Source organism: Macrosteles quadrilineatus, unplaced genomic scaffold, assembly GCF_028750875.1.
Source record: "Macrosteles quadrilineatus isolate MER2022 unplaced genomic scaffold, UCM_ALF_1.0 Scaffold_8__2_contigs__length_117827958, whole genome shotgun sequence".
NCBI lineage: Eukaryota > Metazoa > Arthropoda > Insecta > Hemiptera > Cicadellidae > Macrosteles > Macrosteles quadrilineatus.
This window is the reverse complement of record NW_026542601.1, coordinates 63796350-63812790: the sequence shown is the minus strand read 5'-3', so window position 1 is coordinate 63812790 and position 16441 is coordinate 63796350. Positions and strand designations below refer to the sequence as shown.

Genomic DNA, 16441 nt, shown 5'->3' with positions numbered 1-16441 from the left:
TTTTGCATTTTGATCTAGGAGGACCATTGATTATGTTTCTCCCTAGAGATGTATAATCCTTATATATAATACGTGAAGGCAATTTCTACGAAACAATACTCCTCCGTTAATAATGGACGATCTGTTCATAGTAAACACACAAGGGCGTATGTTTTCAGAGTGAGCTCGTTTTAAGTTTCGATAACTAAAGTGGAGTGCTTGATTACATTGTCTAAATGATGACTGTTATTCGTTTTGAAGGTACGCCTGTAATAATTTGCAATTGCTCGATTTCGAGCAACAGGTGCACTAGTCAGTTATATTAAGTAACCGAGCAAACCGAGGCGAGAAAGAGAGGTTCGGGTTTGTATTTGTGATGTAGTGGGGGGGGGTTCAAATTTTAAAATCGTTACAGTGTGCTAAACATCTATTTTCAAAGTACCACAATGACAAAATTATTAAACAGTCTAGTTTGGTTAACAGTTTACATTTGTCATTGTTTATTTTTGGTCTGTATAAAATATTAGTTGTTATTGAGGCTAATTTTTAACAAAGATTATATTACTTCATCTATGGTGTTAGTAGCCCAGAAGAAGATGTCGAGAATCATCACTAACACACTGACACAAACACACTGCAAACCTATTTTTAAAGGAAAATTTAAACAGTAATCAATCTGTACATTTTGCACGCCTCTTACATAAAAATAAACACTTAAACACTCTCATTCTTTACAGAAACGTACACAACCATGTGACACAAGGTTAAAACAAAATCTGTAGACCCTCACAAGACTGACCAAAAGATTCCAACACGAAGCTAAAGGTATTGACCTTTTCAATTTGCTTTCCTTTGTACTCAGATGTGTAGTTTTTTCTAGCCTAGATAGTTTTAAAAATGTGATCTATGCATGGTTGATTAAGGCCCTCCTACAACCTTAAAGAATTTTTTGGAGCAGACTGCTTTAGCTCTAATTAATAATTTATCCATGTTTGCCTCCTGGATTGAATAATAATAATAATAATAGGTTAAATACCTTGTATACGTCCTCAATCCAAGTCGTCTTTTAAAATGACTATAGTTTCGGGGCCAACAGCCCCATTGTCAAATTTTCTGTCTTGTTAATTACTGTTTGTAGCATTGGTCAAACGTTGAAGTACACATATACACATACACTGACACACAAAACATTTATATTTACACGTAACATTGAAAAATTATACTTTTTGGCCGGCCTAAACAAAAGTGATTACATCATTGTGCGGTCAGTGTACCGGTCCGCACAATGATGTAATCACTTTTGTTTAGGCCGGCCAAAAAGTATAATTTTTCAATGTTACGTGTAAATATAAATGTTTTGTGTGTCAGTGTATGTGTATATGTGTACTTCAACGTTTGACCAATGCTACAAACAGTAATTAACAAGACAGAAAATTTGACAATGGGGCTGTTGGCCCCGAAACTATAGTCATTTTAAAAGACGACTTGGATTGAGGACGTATACAAGGTATTTAACCTATTATTATTATTCTAATTAATAATTTGTCATGATATTTTAAAAAAATAACTACTCTTATTTATAGTTTTGTAGAATGACCCCTTATTTAGCTTTAGTGTAGCATGTTTTACTGCTGTATGACTGACTTGTAAATTTCAAATTTCCATGACAAGATCGATTGAATTGCCTAAAGATCAATATGTCTTATGTTATGCATGCCTTAATTATTACCATAACAATATAGGCATGCCGTTGCGACGCTGTCACACGCCCCGAGGTCTTGTACTGAGTTTCATTTATTGAGTTTCATTTATTCTTTCAACTGTAACACCATTTTTACATTGGAATATACATTAAATAGGATTAATCACTTTATAAACATAGCATAATAAGGTAATAAATATGAGCAATAATAAGAATAAATTAGAAAGCAAACATGACATGATGTACTAGAGGTGGAATGGCTCATAATTGCGTTTGTTGTGTGAAGCAAGCCTTGCATGTATATATGTTAACTGACAATAAAGGAATATTTGATTTGATTTGTTTGGCAAGTAAAAAAAAAACTATTTTCATTTTCCTGTGCACTCACCATTAATAAAACGTACCATGATGACTCCAATTTAGTAAATTAGGAAAATTGGCTGTGGGAATTGGGTGATTTCTGAATGACATTATACATTAAGAGATTATTTGCTACGAGATTGTATATTATGAGATTATGGGCTACAATTTAACACTATACGAGATTAAAAGCAAAAAGACGTTAAAGGATTGTATGACGTTACGAGATTATACATAACAAGATTATATCATTGACTATAAGTAAGGTATATATAGTCAATGATTATATGTTATGAGATTACATGTGTATCAGAAATCAAATCAGCTGAGTTTGTTGACTGTCAATTGTCAAGTCAAGGTTGAGTGAGGCTGAGGTTATCATCATACTGTTGCTCTGTCAAAACAATTGATTATCTTTTGTTTTAAAGAAATTCGACGAGTGACAAACTGTAATTTGGCCTGATAAAAAATAATCTGCTTAATAAAGTCTTTAAACTTGAAATGAAATAAACATTTCTATAGGTCTTCAATCTTTTAAGGTTACATAAAAGTGTCATTTTTGGTAACAACCGGACCGGATTGATTGCACAAGACCATGGCCCCATAGATTGTTAGGTAAGCTACAACAGAGTTGATATTATATTAGAATACATTTAACGTAAGTTACTAGGCCTATTGCTCATTAGTCTTTAACATTTATTAGGCTGTATAGGCCTAGTGTTATGTTTGGAAGGAAAGTAATAATTTATTGTACTAGACTAGTTTACTTGGTTTAACCTTACTTATTCACCGGTAGATCTACATTTCCTTTTTTCGGCAATTACATATATCGATCTCCGGATCTCACCCAAAATTAAAATATTGTTTTTAAAAAATGATCGAAATTTCACACTGGTTACAAAAATGATTGTTGTTTTTTGCGGAAACGGCCTGTTTACCAGGAAAGTCTGAAAAATCTGAAAATTTTTTAAAATGAAAAAAGACACTGTGGGTAGGCCTACTCAAATTGTTTTGGATTTCATCCTGATTAAGATTATGTAATATTTTTATTTTGATTGGAACGCTACTAAGTTAAATATTACCGGAAAAGCGGGCTGTTGGCTACTAGTTCAGCTACCGCCTAACTTAGCGTTAGCGTGGAATGTAGGCATTGTTCTGTTAGGCTAGGTAAGGTTAAGTTAATATTAATAAGATAAACTTAATAATACCCATTTCATTAAACTAAGTTAACCAAACCCAACCTAACAAAACGATACCTAAATTCCACAATGGTGTATTAATTATTACCTTATTACCTATTACCGGTTCTTCATCTCTTACCCCATGGGGGATTGATGGTGTCATTAAATAACATGAAAAACACTTGACTAAATTATATAGGTCTACATTATTTACAAATTTCAAAAAAAACATATTTTTAACACTGAGGCTGTGGACAGGTGTACTTCAGCCCAGGCCTAATAGAGGGTCATCAAAATACAACCTCAAATACATCAATAACATTTCGAATAACCACTTCAATAGCATCGGTTGATGACCTTTCTGTGCGATAAACAAACTGTGAATTGCATAAAAGATCATGACAGTCTAAAAACTTACATAATTGGGATTTTACAATTAATTAAAAAACCTTATCTATAGTAGAAACTAATGATATTGACATGGAGTTTTGAGGCAACAGCCGTCTACCACTTTTGTGGTACCATATCTAGTCGGTTTGTTGTTTGCAAAGTGGCAATTAAAATGCTTCAATAACTTTTGATCTTTAATACAGTATGATTAGTAGGATTGGGAGGCCCCTAGCACTCAAAATCAGTAATACTGTAAATTAAAATAAGAAAAATCTTGATACTAGGACAGGCTGCATTTGTCAAAAAACTATCCCTTTAAATATAGCCTAAAAACTGCTGAACATTTTTCTACACCCAAGAACAATATTTGAGTTTGCTGGAGTTTCTTCAAAAATGTTAATGACATTGAATAGAGCTACAGGTATTAATACCTATATCCCTCAATGGTAACTGCTAAGAATAAATTACCTACCTAAATTATCACAACACCTTGCATATTTAATTTTATTTAATCAAGTTACTATGTAAAACTTGCCTCTAGACCTGTATTTTTCCTTCTTTGCCAATTTATGACCTCTCTATAAATTAACTGAATGCTTTACATTTGTCCATTGGTTTTTTTCAGATAGGTTTCATCTTTCTTGACATTAAAGCTGCAAACTAAGATCCAGGAAAATGGCTTTCATGCTCCAATTGCGCATGCTTATGTGGAAAAACTTCCTTCTTAGAAAGCGTCAAAAGGTAAATATAACTTACTATTAATATTTGTTGTACCGTACCTAGTTGTTGCTCAAGTTTATTTATTTTGTTACCGTAGCTGCTCTTCATTTCATTTCACTTGTTGCTTCATCTGACAAATTGTCCAAGCACGGTTAAAGAGGCTCCAGACATGCATCATTCATCAAGCACCGAACGGCAAATCGTCGAATCGCGAGTAGTGTGGATAGGTGTTTATCTATTTAGTATTTGGCAAGCAAACATTCATGCTTGTGTTTTCCTGTTCAATGTCAGTATTTTTGCGCACATCAAAGTGAACAAATATTTTTGCTATTTCCGAAATGAACAGTTGCTTGGAAAACAACACATGTGTTTAGATGTCTACTCGTTAATTGGCGAATAGCAAGACAACTAGATCGGCGAACGTCAAATATTTCATGCTTTGCAAATGGCGCATGTCTGGAGCCGGCTTTAGGCTAACCATAAACCAATATGAATTAATGTACCACTGTTTAAGTAATATGTAATTGGCCCCATTGTAATCGGCGTTTGCCATATGCATGAAATAAATAAATTAAAACAGATTCATTATGTAGGCTAATAGGGGAGTTGACAAAATTATAGATCTCTATTATAGCATTGACTACTGGATACTAAAATAGACATCCCATCTATATGGACCAACTGTTGCCAATTTTTATTAAAAAGAACATGGTTGTGCAAACAGCCACAGTTAGTTTCTAAAATTCTATTTTCTAGCTTATTTCTTGTTAGTTGACGGATGATGACAGTTGCTATAGAGCTCATCATAAGTCATTCCATTAGTTTGACTTGGTAAAAAGGTTCATGTAGCCTATTTGACAGAAATTAGTAATTTAGATCAGCACAATCTGTTGGTGGCTCATATCAACTACGACGATTTTGTATAAAAAACTGGCGACAACTTTAACATGGTGATGGAAGTCTAGTTGTATAAATAGTAAACGATTACAAGGCTAAGGATATTCATTCTGCATAAGGAATGAGAGACATTGTAGGCCTACTGCTTTTAGCCTGCCACTTTACTAGGAGTTTAAATTTTACAAAAAAAATATTGGGGGGGGGGAGACACTATGACAGGGTTGCCACCAGCCATGAAAACCTTGAAAAGCTTGAATTGTGCATGAATTCTTGTGACCATAAAAAAGGCATGAATTATGCATGAATTTCTCCATTGGACTATGAATTTTCAAAATCAGGAACAATTATTCAACTAGTATAATTAAATTTGCCAAATATTTTTTTTTTTTAATTTAAAAGCAGTTCATAGAAACCAACACCAAGAGATTACTGTCTGGTCTGGAGATGATTATTTAACATTTTTCATGATCAGAAACGATTGCTTAGTTAGTTCATTCCAAGTCATTCGAGGTTATATGCTGATGTCAGCTGAGTCTTTCCGAAGACTAATGGTTCGAAAAATCAATAGTAGGCCAACTCCCGCGTATGGATTTAAAGGGACTTCAATCACAAAAACAGAAGTTTTAGACCATGCTCGGAATTGAAACGGGGTGTGCAATAAAACAAAATTTCCTACTCTTGACACCTGATTATTTTAGCTTTGTGGATAAACCAATCATGTCTTAGTATGTTGTGTAATAAGATAAACCAGTAAACATAAAGGATATTTTATGACATTCATGTGGAGGGATAAAACAGGAATTTTTTGGCCAGGTGTGCGGGATCTTAGTTTTATTCCGGTGGAAAGACTGAATTAGACCTATACTTATATAGAGCTTAGGTATAAGTTCCTTAAATAGTTTAAACTTTGGCTAACACATAGACTCAGGTGTAGGCTATTGTGGATGTAAATGGGTAGGTTCTGATTTTCATTCACTCACCTTACGTTTTTATCCCCTTAAGATTTAGTATCTCCCACTGTGTTTGATGTCTAAGTCTAATTTACCTGACTATATTTACTGCCACGGTGTTCACTACTACGCGGAACACTCGTTTTCCTCTGTCCACGATGAGATGTGCTCTGCCAAGAGGGCACTATAAAGAACAAACTAAATCACATTACAGTCTAGGTCGTGTGTGTCTAGGAAGTTAACAGCTAGACAAGGAGTGTGCCCTTTGGGCTTAGGCAAACTTAGCCTAGTTCTGATGAATTGTAAAAAGTGTTCCCAGACTAGTGTCCGAAGAGTAGAGGAGAATTTTAGTGGGTAGTCTTTAGGTCTTAAACCTGTTGGAGACCCGCACTATAGAAACTATGTTTTCCCGCCTCCCCCTTACAAAAAAAAAAAAAAAAAAACAACAACAACAAAAAACACTTATGTTAGACTGTAATTTTAAAAAGAATTGAATTGTGGTTTTGGCTTCTGGGCTCTCTAGATAAAAAAGTGGGCCTAAGTACAGTAGGCCAGAATTAAATATGTCTTACCTTAAATTTGACTAATGTAGAATAGATACTTTCATAATAAATAAATGATAAATAATAAATAAAAAATAAATAAATGGAAAATAATCTAAAAGGAAATAAAATTTTCAGATTTGTAAATATTTTTATTTCCCATAATTAACAAAATTACTTCTACAGTTACTGCAACTCTTTATACAGAGATAATAAATGTATGTTGCCCAGTACAGAGCTTGTTATTTGCAATCAATTCCAAAGTATAAAAATTAAAAATCAACATTAGATATGAACTGCAATTTTGTGAATGTTTACTTTGTTTTTTTTTTTCAGTTCAGACTCCTGGTTGAGCTGGTATGGCCGTTATTTTTATTCCTCATTCTTATGTGGGTGCGCAGACGAGGACTTCGAGTTAACATTCAAGAATGTAAGTTATTTGTAGCTAAGTGAGGTGGTTTACATAAGCCTTCAAATCAAATGCTATTTATTTATATTTTTATAGTAAATACAGGGTGATTACAAATTGCACAGCAATCTCTTGAAATACAATTCTTCAGTTAAAAATAAGAAAAAGGCCCACACACACACACCACACATAGGTCCATAACACTTTTATTTTTTAGTTATTCCCATCCAACCATTGTGCTCAAAATTTGGTTCTTTTTATTAAAATGAGGGTTAGCCACAGAAAATTGCAAAGTGAATGTAAATAACACATAAGTTTACGATTTATACTAATTTTATTTAACCACATTTTTAAACTCAACATTTTACTCATTCATCTTCTACTCCAAAACTCATTATAACAAAATAATCCACATTATAACTCTTAACACATGAGCAGCGCTGTTATCAACTTAAATTAAACAGACCTAAAAAAACTAACTATGAACACAATATAAAAAATAAAAATTAAATCACATTTAACCCTTCCCGGGATGGCCTATAATATGGATACAGACATAAAAACTAATAAAAAAAATATGTCTTTTTTACAACTGTAATTTATAGAATGTTGTAAATGTTGACCTATGGAACACTTTTGTCTAAAATATTTTTTTTTATCTTCTAAAAAAATATATATTAAATTCTTTTATTCTTCTTGTAAAACATTCCTAGTACATTCCTAGCATTCCTAGTAACATTCCTAGTAGTAGGTTAAAGATGATATAATTGAATAAAAGACCGTTATTACGAAGATTAATGTTGTTATTTATAATCAATGATAACAATAGATTTCGTAATAATAGGCGGATATTGGCCTACCGTCCACGGAGCCAAAATAGATGGGCAGATATATCCTATAGTCCAGGAAGGATTTAACAGCCAAGAGGCTCACAAACGCTTTCTTATCAAAAGATTTTTGGTATTTGCATTCCAGTGTTGCCACCAGCCATGAAAACCTTGAAAAGCTTGAATTATGCATGAATTCTTGTGACCATGAAAAAAGGCATGGATTATGCATGAATTTCTCCATTGGACCATGAATTTTCAAAATCAGGAAAAATTATTCTACAAGTACCATTAAATTTTCCAAATATAAAATATTTCATATTTAAAAACAGTTCAGAAAAACGAACACCAAGAGAGAATACCATCTGGAGATGATTACTTAAAATTTTCCACGTTCAGAAACAATTGCTTAGTTCATTCCAATTCATTTTAGGTTAGATGCTGATGTCAGCTGAGTCTTCCTGAGGACTGTATATGGTTCGAAAAATCATTAAGTGGCCTACCCCCGTGTATGGGTAAAGGGGTATGGGGGCTTTAATCACAAAAACAGAAGTTTTAGACCATGCACAGAATTGAAATGGGGCACATGATAGGCCTAAAACAATAAAACTGAATTTCCGGCTCTCACGCCTGATGTTTTTAGATTTGTGGTTAAAACCACAGACAATAGACCATTAATTGTGTCTTTAGTCTGTGATAAAACCAATAAGTACATTGTGTAATAAAATAAACCAGAATACAGGATATATTTCATGACATTCATAAACAGGTCTTTTTGGCCGGGTGAGCGAGATTTTTGTTTTATTCCATTGGAAAGACTGAATTAAACCTACACTTAATATATTTTTAGATTCTTCTCCAATTTGTCATTTATAAAAGCTGGACCTGTTTTGTTTTCAACTTGGTTTTGAATGTATACTTGTAAATCACTATGAAATAGTTAGATTCATATAGGCCTATAAAAGTTTTAATCAATAGTAGGCTAACAAACAAAAAAATCAATTTTTTAAATCAGCAAAACTCAGTTGTGTTGAAATTATACAGGGTGCGACAAAAAAATCTATTTTTTGCAGCGCACTGTTCATCCTCAGTTCGTCTGACGGTGGTGGGGTAACCTCGTCGGAAAGCCTATACGATGCCATTATCTGCAGGCTATTCATAGAGCAGTGGTCACCTGAGCAACAAACGTTTGTTATCAAGTCGTTTTAAAAAGTAATGATTCAGTCATTGCAACTCAGCGGCATTTCCATGCATTCTTTGAAATAGGTCGACATGAAGAGGTTCCGGTGAGATTGTCTGTATGGTTAATCAACAAAATTGAACAGATTAAAAAGAATGCACAGAACTGCCGCTGAGTTGCAATGACTGAATCATTACTCTTTAAATTTACTCGATAACAAACGCACGATGCTCAGGTGATCACTTCATCTATGGTGTATGCTTTCCAACAAGGCTAACCCCAACTACTCTCAGTGCGCTACATAAAATAGATCGTAACCTGCCGTTTTGCCGCAACCTGTATGAGCGCATTGACTATGAATTTTTTCAAACTACCAATGAAAACCTTGAATTCTGCATGAATTTTGTCATCCCACTATGGTGGCAACCCTGCATTCTTTTAGTCGCTATTATGAGTATCTTTATTTGTAGGTTTTTTAATTAATCAATTACCGTGTGGGTAATCAGACAGATATTTTAGGCACATATATCTGAACTTTATTTTATTATTGGCCTTCAACCAAAATCCTTTTTTTTCCTTGTGGGGTTGGGGTAATAGCTTACCCCTAGCTACTTCGGCCTGGAGACCTATTGTAGCACCCCTTGAATCATTCTGACAGCCCTAGGTTTCTCAAGTAGCCCAGGAGCTGAAAGACACCCAGCTTCCTTATCTCTGTTGGTCCCAGAAATTACCTCCCCAGAGATGTAAGCCTTCTTTGGGCCAACGCTGGACAGTCCAGCCATAAGTGTTCTGAGGTTTCTACCTCGTTCTCGCAGAACCTGCAGAGGTCTGTCTGTTACCTACCTATGGTCCTGAGATGTTTCCTGATAGGACCGTGCCCTGTTAACACTCCTACTAGTAGACTAATGTCCCCCTTCTTAAGGCTCAGTAAGCCTTTCCAACCCTTATCAGTGGGGTCAATTAGTGTTTTAGACGTCCTCATTCCTGGGTAGTTCCTCCAGGCCAAAGCCTTTTGAGCCTTGACCCAGTCTTGGACTTTGGCTACTCCTGAGCTTATGGGGGTACCACAGTAGGGTTCTGGTCCTGACAGTTGGTCTTCCGCACCCCCGTCCCGGCCAATGCATCGGCTTTTTTGTTCCCCTCATGCCCCGAATGTCCAGGGACCCAAGACAGTTTGACTTGGTTCCGCTCTGCTAACATTTTAAGGGTGATTTTGCACCCTTTTACTGTTTGTGACTCTGTCACACATGACCCCAGCGCCAACCAAAATCCATATTCCATTTCTTAGCTCTAAAGTGGCCGCTACACTCACTCTACCCTACGGACAGAACTGAACACAGTATCTAATAAGTATTTTTTACTCAAAATACACAAATTAAATTGGTTTACAATATAATTGCCAGGTTCTTGAAGATTGTAGATTTCTATGTTCGATGTACATTATGCCACAAGTGTGGCATCTTCAAGAGCAAAGTTTATCACATCACTTAAAACACAAACACTATTTTACTATGAACATTATCGGTACGTGGACGATTTACGGCGTGGTTGTAGGAATCCGAGCGTGAGAGCACAAGCGTGGACCGGAGGCACTACATGTGTCTGTCACTATCTAACTGACTGGCTTACTGGCTTGAAGTATGTTTGGTAGGTCAGGGGATGGGGTGAGTTTATGATGCTATAACAGTTTAGGGTCAATAACCAGTCAGTCAGATAGTGATACATTTAGTGCCTCCGTTCCTCGCACATGCTCTCGCGCTCGGATTCCTACAACCGCGCCGTAAATCGTCCACGTACCGATAATGTTCATGGTAAAATAGTGTTTGTGTTTTAAGTGATGTGATAAACTTTGCTCCTGAAGATGCCACACTTGGGGCGAAATGTACATCGAGCACAGAAATATACAATCTTCAGGAACTTGGCAACCATAAGGTAAACCAATTTAATTAGTCATTCATTCTTGAAACTGGGAATAACAAACAAATTATTGACGTACACCTTCCTTACATTGTTGAGTTCTGGTTGATTTTTGTAGGCCATTTCACACCAAAAGCGATGCCGTCGGTTGGTCAGCTACCTTTCCTGCAGAGTTTCTTATGTTCCTTTAACAACACCTGCTACAAGTCAGATGAGGATGCTCAAATTGACGCCTCTAATCTGCGAAGTGCCAGGTGAGTCGATGGAGGCTGTGGGACTCGTTCCAAAACCAGTTGTATTTTAGTTGGGTTTACAGAAGCTCCATAACTTATACAAAAGGCAGTACTACATGTTCAGTAGAACATGCATTCGATAAGAAGTGCCTCAATGTGATTAGTGAAACAGTTTTGTTATTGAAGTGCTCTTCTTATTGAAGGCATACGATCAAGGTAATTTCGGCTAGCAGTCGTGTTAAAAAATGTAATGAAAGCACTGAACATCTTTATAATGAGTGCATTTCAGATCAACGCTTATGTTAACAAGTTTTTGAAATCAAAATTTCCTAGTGCAGTACTGCTGATATTGTGAAACAAACAAGACAGGTCTTATTGGAGTTAACAAAAACCTTGCAAAACACGACTATTCTAGTTGCGCTGCCAGTTGGAGGGTTAATTTTTTTTAAATTTTGAATATTAATATAATTGTTATTATTATTAATTTTTCTCTGCTTTGTGAGAATGCATGCATGCATGGGCATTTCACAGTGAGAGATTATGTTCGTTCAAACCAAACGACTTCAGTTTTCAGGTTTTTTCTTCTTTTTTTGCCAGTCTGCTGTGCAAACAAACAGTTCAAACATGGTCTATGAACCATGAAAAACAAAGAGGACCAAATATGAGCAATCCAAAAAGTATTCCGTAGATTATAAAGCAATACTTATGTCATTACATTTTAGATTTTTTAGTGTGCTGCCAACTACTTTGTTTTAAGTTAAAGTGCCTGCCACAAACCGCCGTAGAAATATAGTATATTAAGAAAACTTTGTTCTAAAAAAAGAAAAAAAATGTAAACTATTTGTTTGTTAGCCTTATGCATCAATTGGACCTCACCGACAAGTTTTAGCGAATTTCCCCTGTAGGAAATAAGCTATTACTGTAGTACTCATGGTAAGACCTGGACCCGGGACCGATTTACATTTTCTTTTTGAGGTCCCTAGAGACCAAAAACACCATCCGTTCAAATTCATATATATATATATTTATATATGTGTCCGTTAGCGCGATAACTCAAGCAAAAATCTTCCGATTTTGATGAAATTTGGTAGAAACGTGTAAACCTACGTTTATTCGAACGAGTTCGCGAACCAGCATGATCGGACTATGGGAACAGGGGTTTATGGGGTGAAAATTGGTTTTTCCCATTTTTGACCCTAAAAACTTAAAATTTAGCACTTTTTTTTCCAAACCATTTTGGAAACAAATAATTTAGTATATTGAAGCGTTATTATGCGCCTAATGGTTACAGAGAAAATTTAAAAAAAACTGTAAATTAAAAATTCCTATGTTATTCTTATGGAGAATAAGTAAACTGTTGTAATTTGCTTGTTTATGATCATATTTTGATCAAATTTGGAAAATGCATTCATTTCATACTAAACTATTAAAATTTTACAAAAAAAACACCTTTTTTACTCTCCCTGTTGCAGCAAACCTAAGTACTCGTTAAACTAATGTTATTTAAATAGGGAATAAATGTGATATTTTTAAGGAGAGATTTTAGTGTAAATCCAATCAGACAAATGGAAATTTGCTTAGCCTGCAGGTTTGCTGCGGCGGGGGTATTTAAAACTTGGTGAGGCCAAGCTGTTGTAATTTCCATAATAAATATATTTGAATTTGAATGGTGATTTTCCTATAACAACCCATAAAATAACGGAGAAATCAGATTTTTTCAAAAAACGGCCCAAACGATTTTGATAGACATTCAATATGTTGTATTTTTTTAATTTTTAACAAAATGGTACAAACCCCATATCTGAAAAAATAAGGGTTCAAAAGTTATTGTAACTTGTGTTATTTTTCTATTAAATAACTGTAAAATAGCAAAATAATTAATCGGATTTTAGAAAAGAAAACCGTGTTTGATTAAAATTAGTATGTTATGGTCCTTTAAATCCTGAACAAGCTGTAACATTCCCTCCAGTAAACTGCTGAAGGTTGTGCTCAGGCAGACTCCCCCCCCCCCCCCCCATGACCGGGTAAAGCCCTTGTCAATCTTTTCAATTTAAATCTTCATATCATTAAAAGAATTAACTGAGCATTTTTTTCACACTAGTGTAATATTCTAAAATGTTTTCATGAGCATCTTGGTAGAATGGATAAATATCAGCATATTGGATCTGTCTAAGGTATTCCATTGACTGCAGGTTGCCACAGTTGGTTGACGAGTACGCACAGCTGTTTGAGAGCAGGGTGGACCAGGAAGTAGCCATTAATGTGGTGAAAGACCTGGACAGGTTATCTAACTTGGTGCAAAATGTCGCTTCTCGCAGAGTGCAGCCTACAGGTACCACATCAAACTGTTGAGGAGTAGAATAGTATAAATATCTTTTATTAATTTGCAAATTCTTATCGTTATGTCATTTAATTTCCTTCCCTGAGTAGGGATGGGCCGGTGTTTAAAGTCTGTTGTCTGTTTCAATGGTTTTTAGCAAAAACCTAAACAAATAATATATGAAAAATATCTGTTTTGGTTTATTTGTTATTAGGCCCTGCTTTGTTCCTATAGCATGATTGCGATGTCTTTGTGATCAAGGGGAGTGTAGGTAAATGATTTTGCTGCGATTACAGGCAGTAATGATGATAGCTTTGCAGAAAATTCATGTCGCAGAAGACAGTGATGATGTCCTCAAGACTGCAGTTCATATTCATGATTTTAGAAATGTGACCGCATAAACATTTTTGTACAGCAACTTATCAATCGAAAACAAAATATTCCATCGATTCTCGGTATTTTACTTTTTTTTACAGAAATTACGTTATAATATTTACATATTGTGTGATCTATGGATCTAAATAATTTTACAATGAATTTTTATTTTTATTGATGGTTGTAAAATGACGTAATACGTTGAGTCATTTGTTATCATTACCATTATTATTAATATTATTGGTATTATTCCAATATAATCTGGGTTGTAGAAGTATTCTGCATTTTTAATTATTGATATTGAGAACATTTAAAAAATGTAAAATAAGGACGGGACAAAAAATATTTGAACAGTGTTTAGTTAGAGGTCTTTAACCCAATAAACTATTATCCTGAGGCAAATTAAAAGAGGATTTACTGTTCTTATTACAGAACATTTATTATTTCCAGGCAGAGTAAGAATTCCAGAACTTCTCAATAACACTGGTTGGGTGAAGAGAGAAATATATCGACAAAACATATCCCTGCCTGAAGACTCTGTGGATTCCCTTCTTGGAGCTGACTTTGCTCCTCAAAATTTAACCCTGGTTAGTTTGAGTAAAATCCTCCAAAATAGTAAAATCTTTTAATTTCTAATTTCCAAAACAGTTTACTTTTGAGTTTTGATCATAATTGGTTGCGTATTATGTGGGCAAACAATGACCAAGTAATATTGTAGAAAGTAGATCTTAGATGTAAGATGCTGTTTTTTAATGCCGGATAAGACTAGTTCAAAACTCAGGGTGTCTACGCAACTGTAAATACGTAATCTGCGGGCATTATACAGGTTTTTTGTTCGGCGGCGTAAATTTCCAAAAATAATATTGGAATTTGGTTTAAAATGTGGATGTTTTATTTCCCTTTAATATCCATCATAAGTTTGTTGCTAATCTGAAGGAGAATTTCAATGCAGTACAACACAAGTAATAGCTTATAGAATCTACATACAAGTTTAGTTTAAGTTAAGTGGTGAGAAATATCTTATGGTAATTCTTTAATTCTTATGGTATCGGCAGGAAAATACAGGAATTGTACGTTGGGTTGTATCTTTTAAATACACAATAAAATTAACCAGATACATGTATAGCAAAAATATTTTTCTAATTGCAGGGCCTTGTGGGTCTTCTACAAAGTAATGTTTCTCAGCTGCTTTGCGAAAGTCAGCTGAAATTAGTTGCAAATGTGCCGTCTGCTGTTTTTGATCAGCTGTGTAAATTGCCAACAGGACAAGCAGAAGCTTTATACTCCATCTTCAGGCAATCTCTCACTGCATCAGGAGTCTATGATGAGGTAAAACTGCATCAATAAGTAGGTACTCAATATTAGAAATCTTTGATTAGCTTTGATTCTAACTTAAAAATGATAAATTATAAAATAAACAATTCGGTATTCTTCTGTTATACTGACCACATCAAGTTAGGTTTTAAGCAACCAAAAATTTTAAATGAAAAATTACCTTATCCATCCTGGTGTTGTGGATATTTATTTAATTATTTATCCATATCAACGGATACACCATTTACAAAATATACGTGTTTTTAAGCACATGAGCAGAATGAATAGATAAAAAAAATAACAAGATAAGTTACATAATGACCATAAAGACCATAATGACTGTTGGTTATAACAGAAAACCCCCGGTGTGTCACTATAACAAAATAGTAACAATAATTGTTTTAAACTTGTTTGAGCCTAAGTTGCTTAATTGGTTTTACTTTGTTTTGAGAATATTCTCTAACTTATAATAGAATTGCTATTTCTAAACTATTGATATTTTGGGAGCTGTTTATCAAACTTTAAATCAATACTAAGTACCAACACACGATGGGCGACTAGACTAGTAACTTTAGAAGTCTAGTTTAGTTGAATTTTGAAACAGCCACTCGAGTATCGAGTCGAGTAGTAGTGATTCTTGGTCATGCCTTACTTGACCAGCTTACAAGTTCTAATCTATCACTTACATATTTTTAAATACTATACTTAAATAACAGTTTTTATTATCATCTCTTTGTAATAAAGGGAAGAGAGAATTAATAAAACTTTAAAAAAGTCTGAGTTTATCAAATATTTTTACTCCCTACTCTACTCAACTGTCTTCAATAGTCTTATGTACTCGCCCAAACTTCTGAGTATATAAAAATGCCTTACCTATACTAGGGTACTCACACACCCCCTACTACTAACCTTGTTGTTAAATCTTAAGAGAGTGATGATCATTAATTTAGGGTCAATTAATCAAGGCACATATTTTCAGATTGTTAAATATGTAGAAAGTAATCTTAACGGAAATTTATCCTGGAGCGATTGGTTGGAGCTAAGAAATATCTCAACCCAAGTGTTGCGAGAATTCATCGCTGTAGAAAACTACACTCAAGCTGTTCGGTGAGTAGCAGACTTTTATCATCATGTAGCATACTGAG

The 16441-nt window shown here is 34.5% G+C and overlaps 1 protein-coding gene across 1 annotated transcript in view; it reads left to right on the top strand.

The window, feature by feature from the left end:
• The first annotated feature begins 2554 nt into the window (after positions 1 to 2554).
• LOC129000433 (ATP-binding cassette sub-family A member 7-like) overlaps positions 2555 to 16441 on the top strand; it is a 126879-nt gene continuing 112992 nt past the window's right edge. Inside the window, exons 1-8 of the mRNA XM_054427396.1 lie at positions 2555 to 2656; positions 4238 to 4353; positions 7058 to 7151; positions 11173 to 11308; positions 13480 to 13619; positions 14433 to 14569; positions 15132 to 15311; positions 16276 to 16403. Coding sequence (XP_054283371.1) covers positions 4288 to 4353; positions 7058 to 7151; positions 11173 to 11308; positions 13480 to 13619; positions 14433 to 14569; positions 15132 to 15311; positions 16276 to 16403 — 881 coding nt within the window. The 5' untranslated portion in view covers positions 2555 to 2656; positions 4238 to 4287. The remainder of the gene's footprint in view (positions 2657 to 4237; positions 4354 to 7057; positions 7152 to 11172; positions 11309 to 13479; positions 13620 to 14432; positions 14570 to 15131; positions 15312 to 16275; positions 16404 to 16441) is intronic.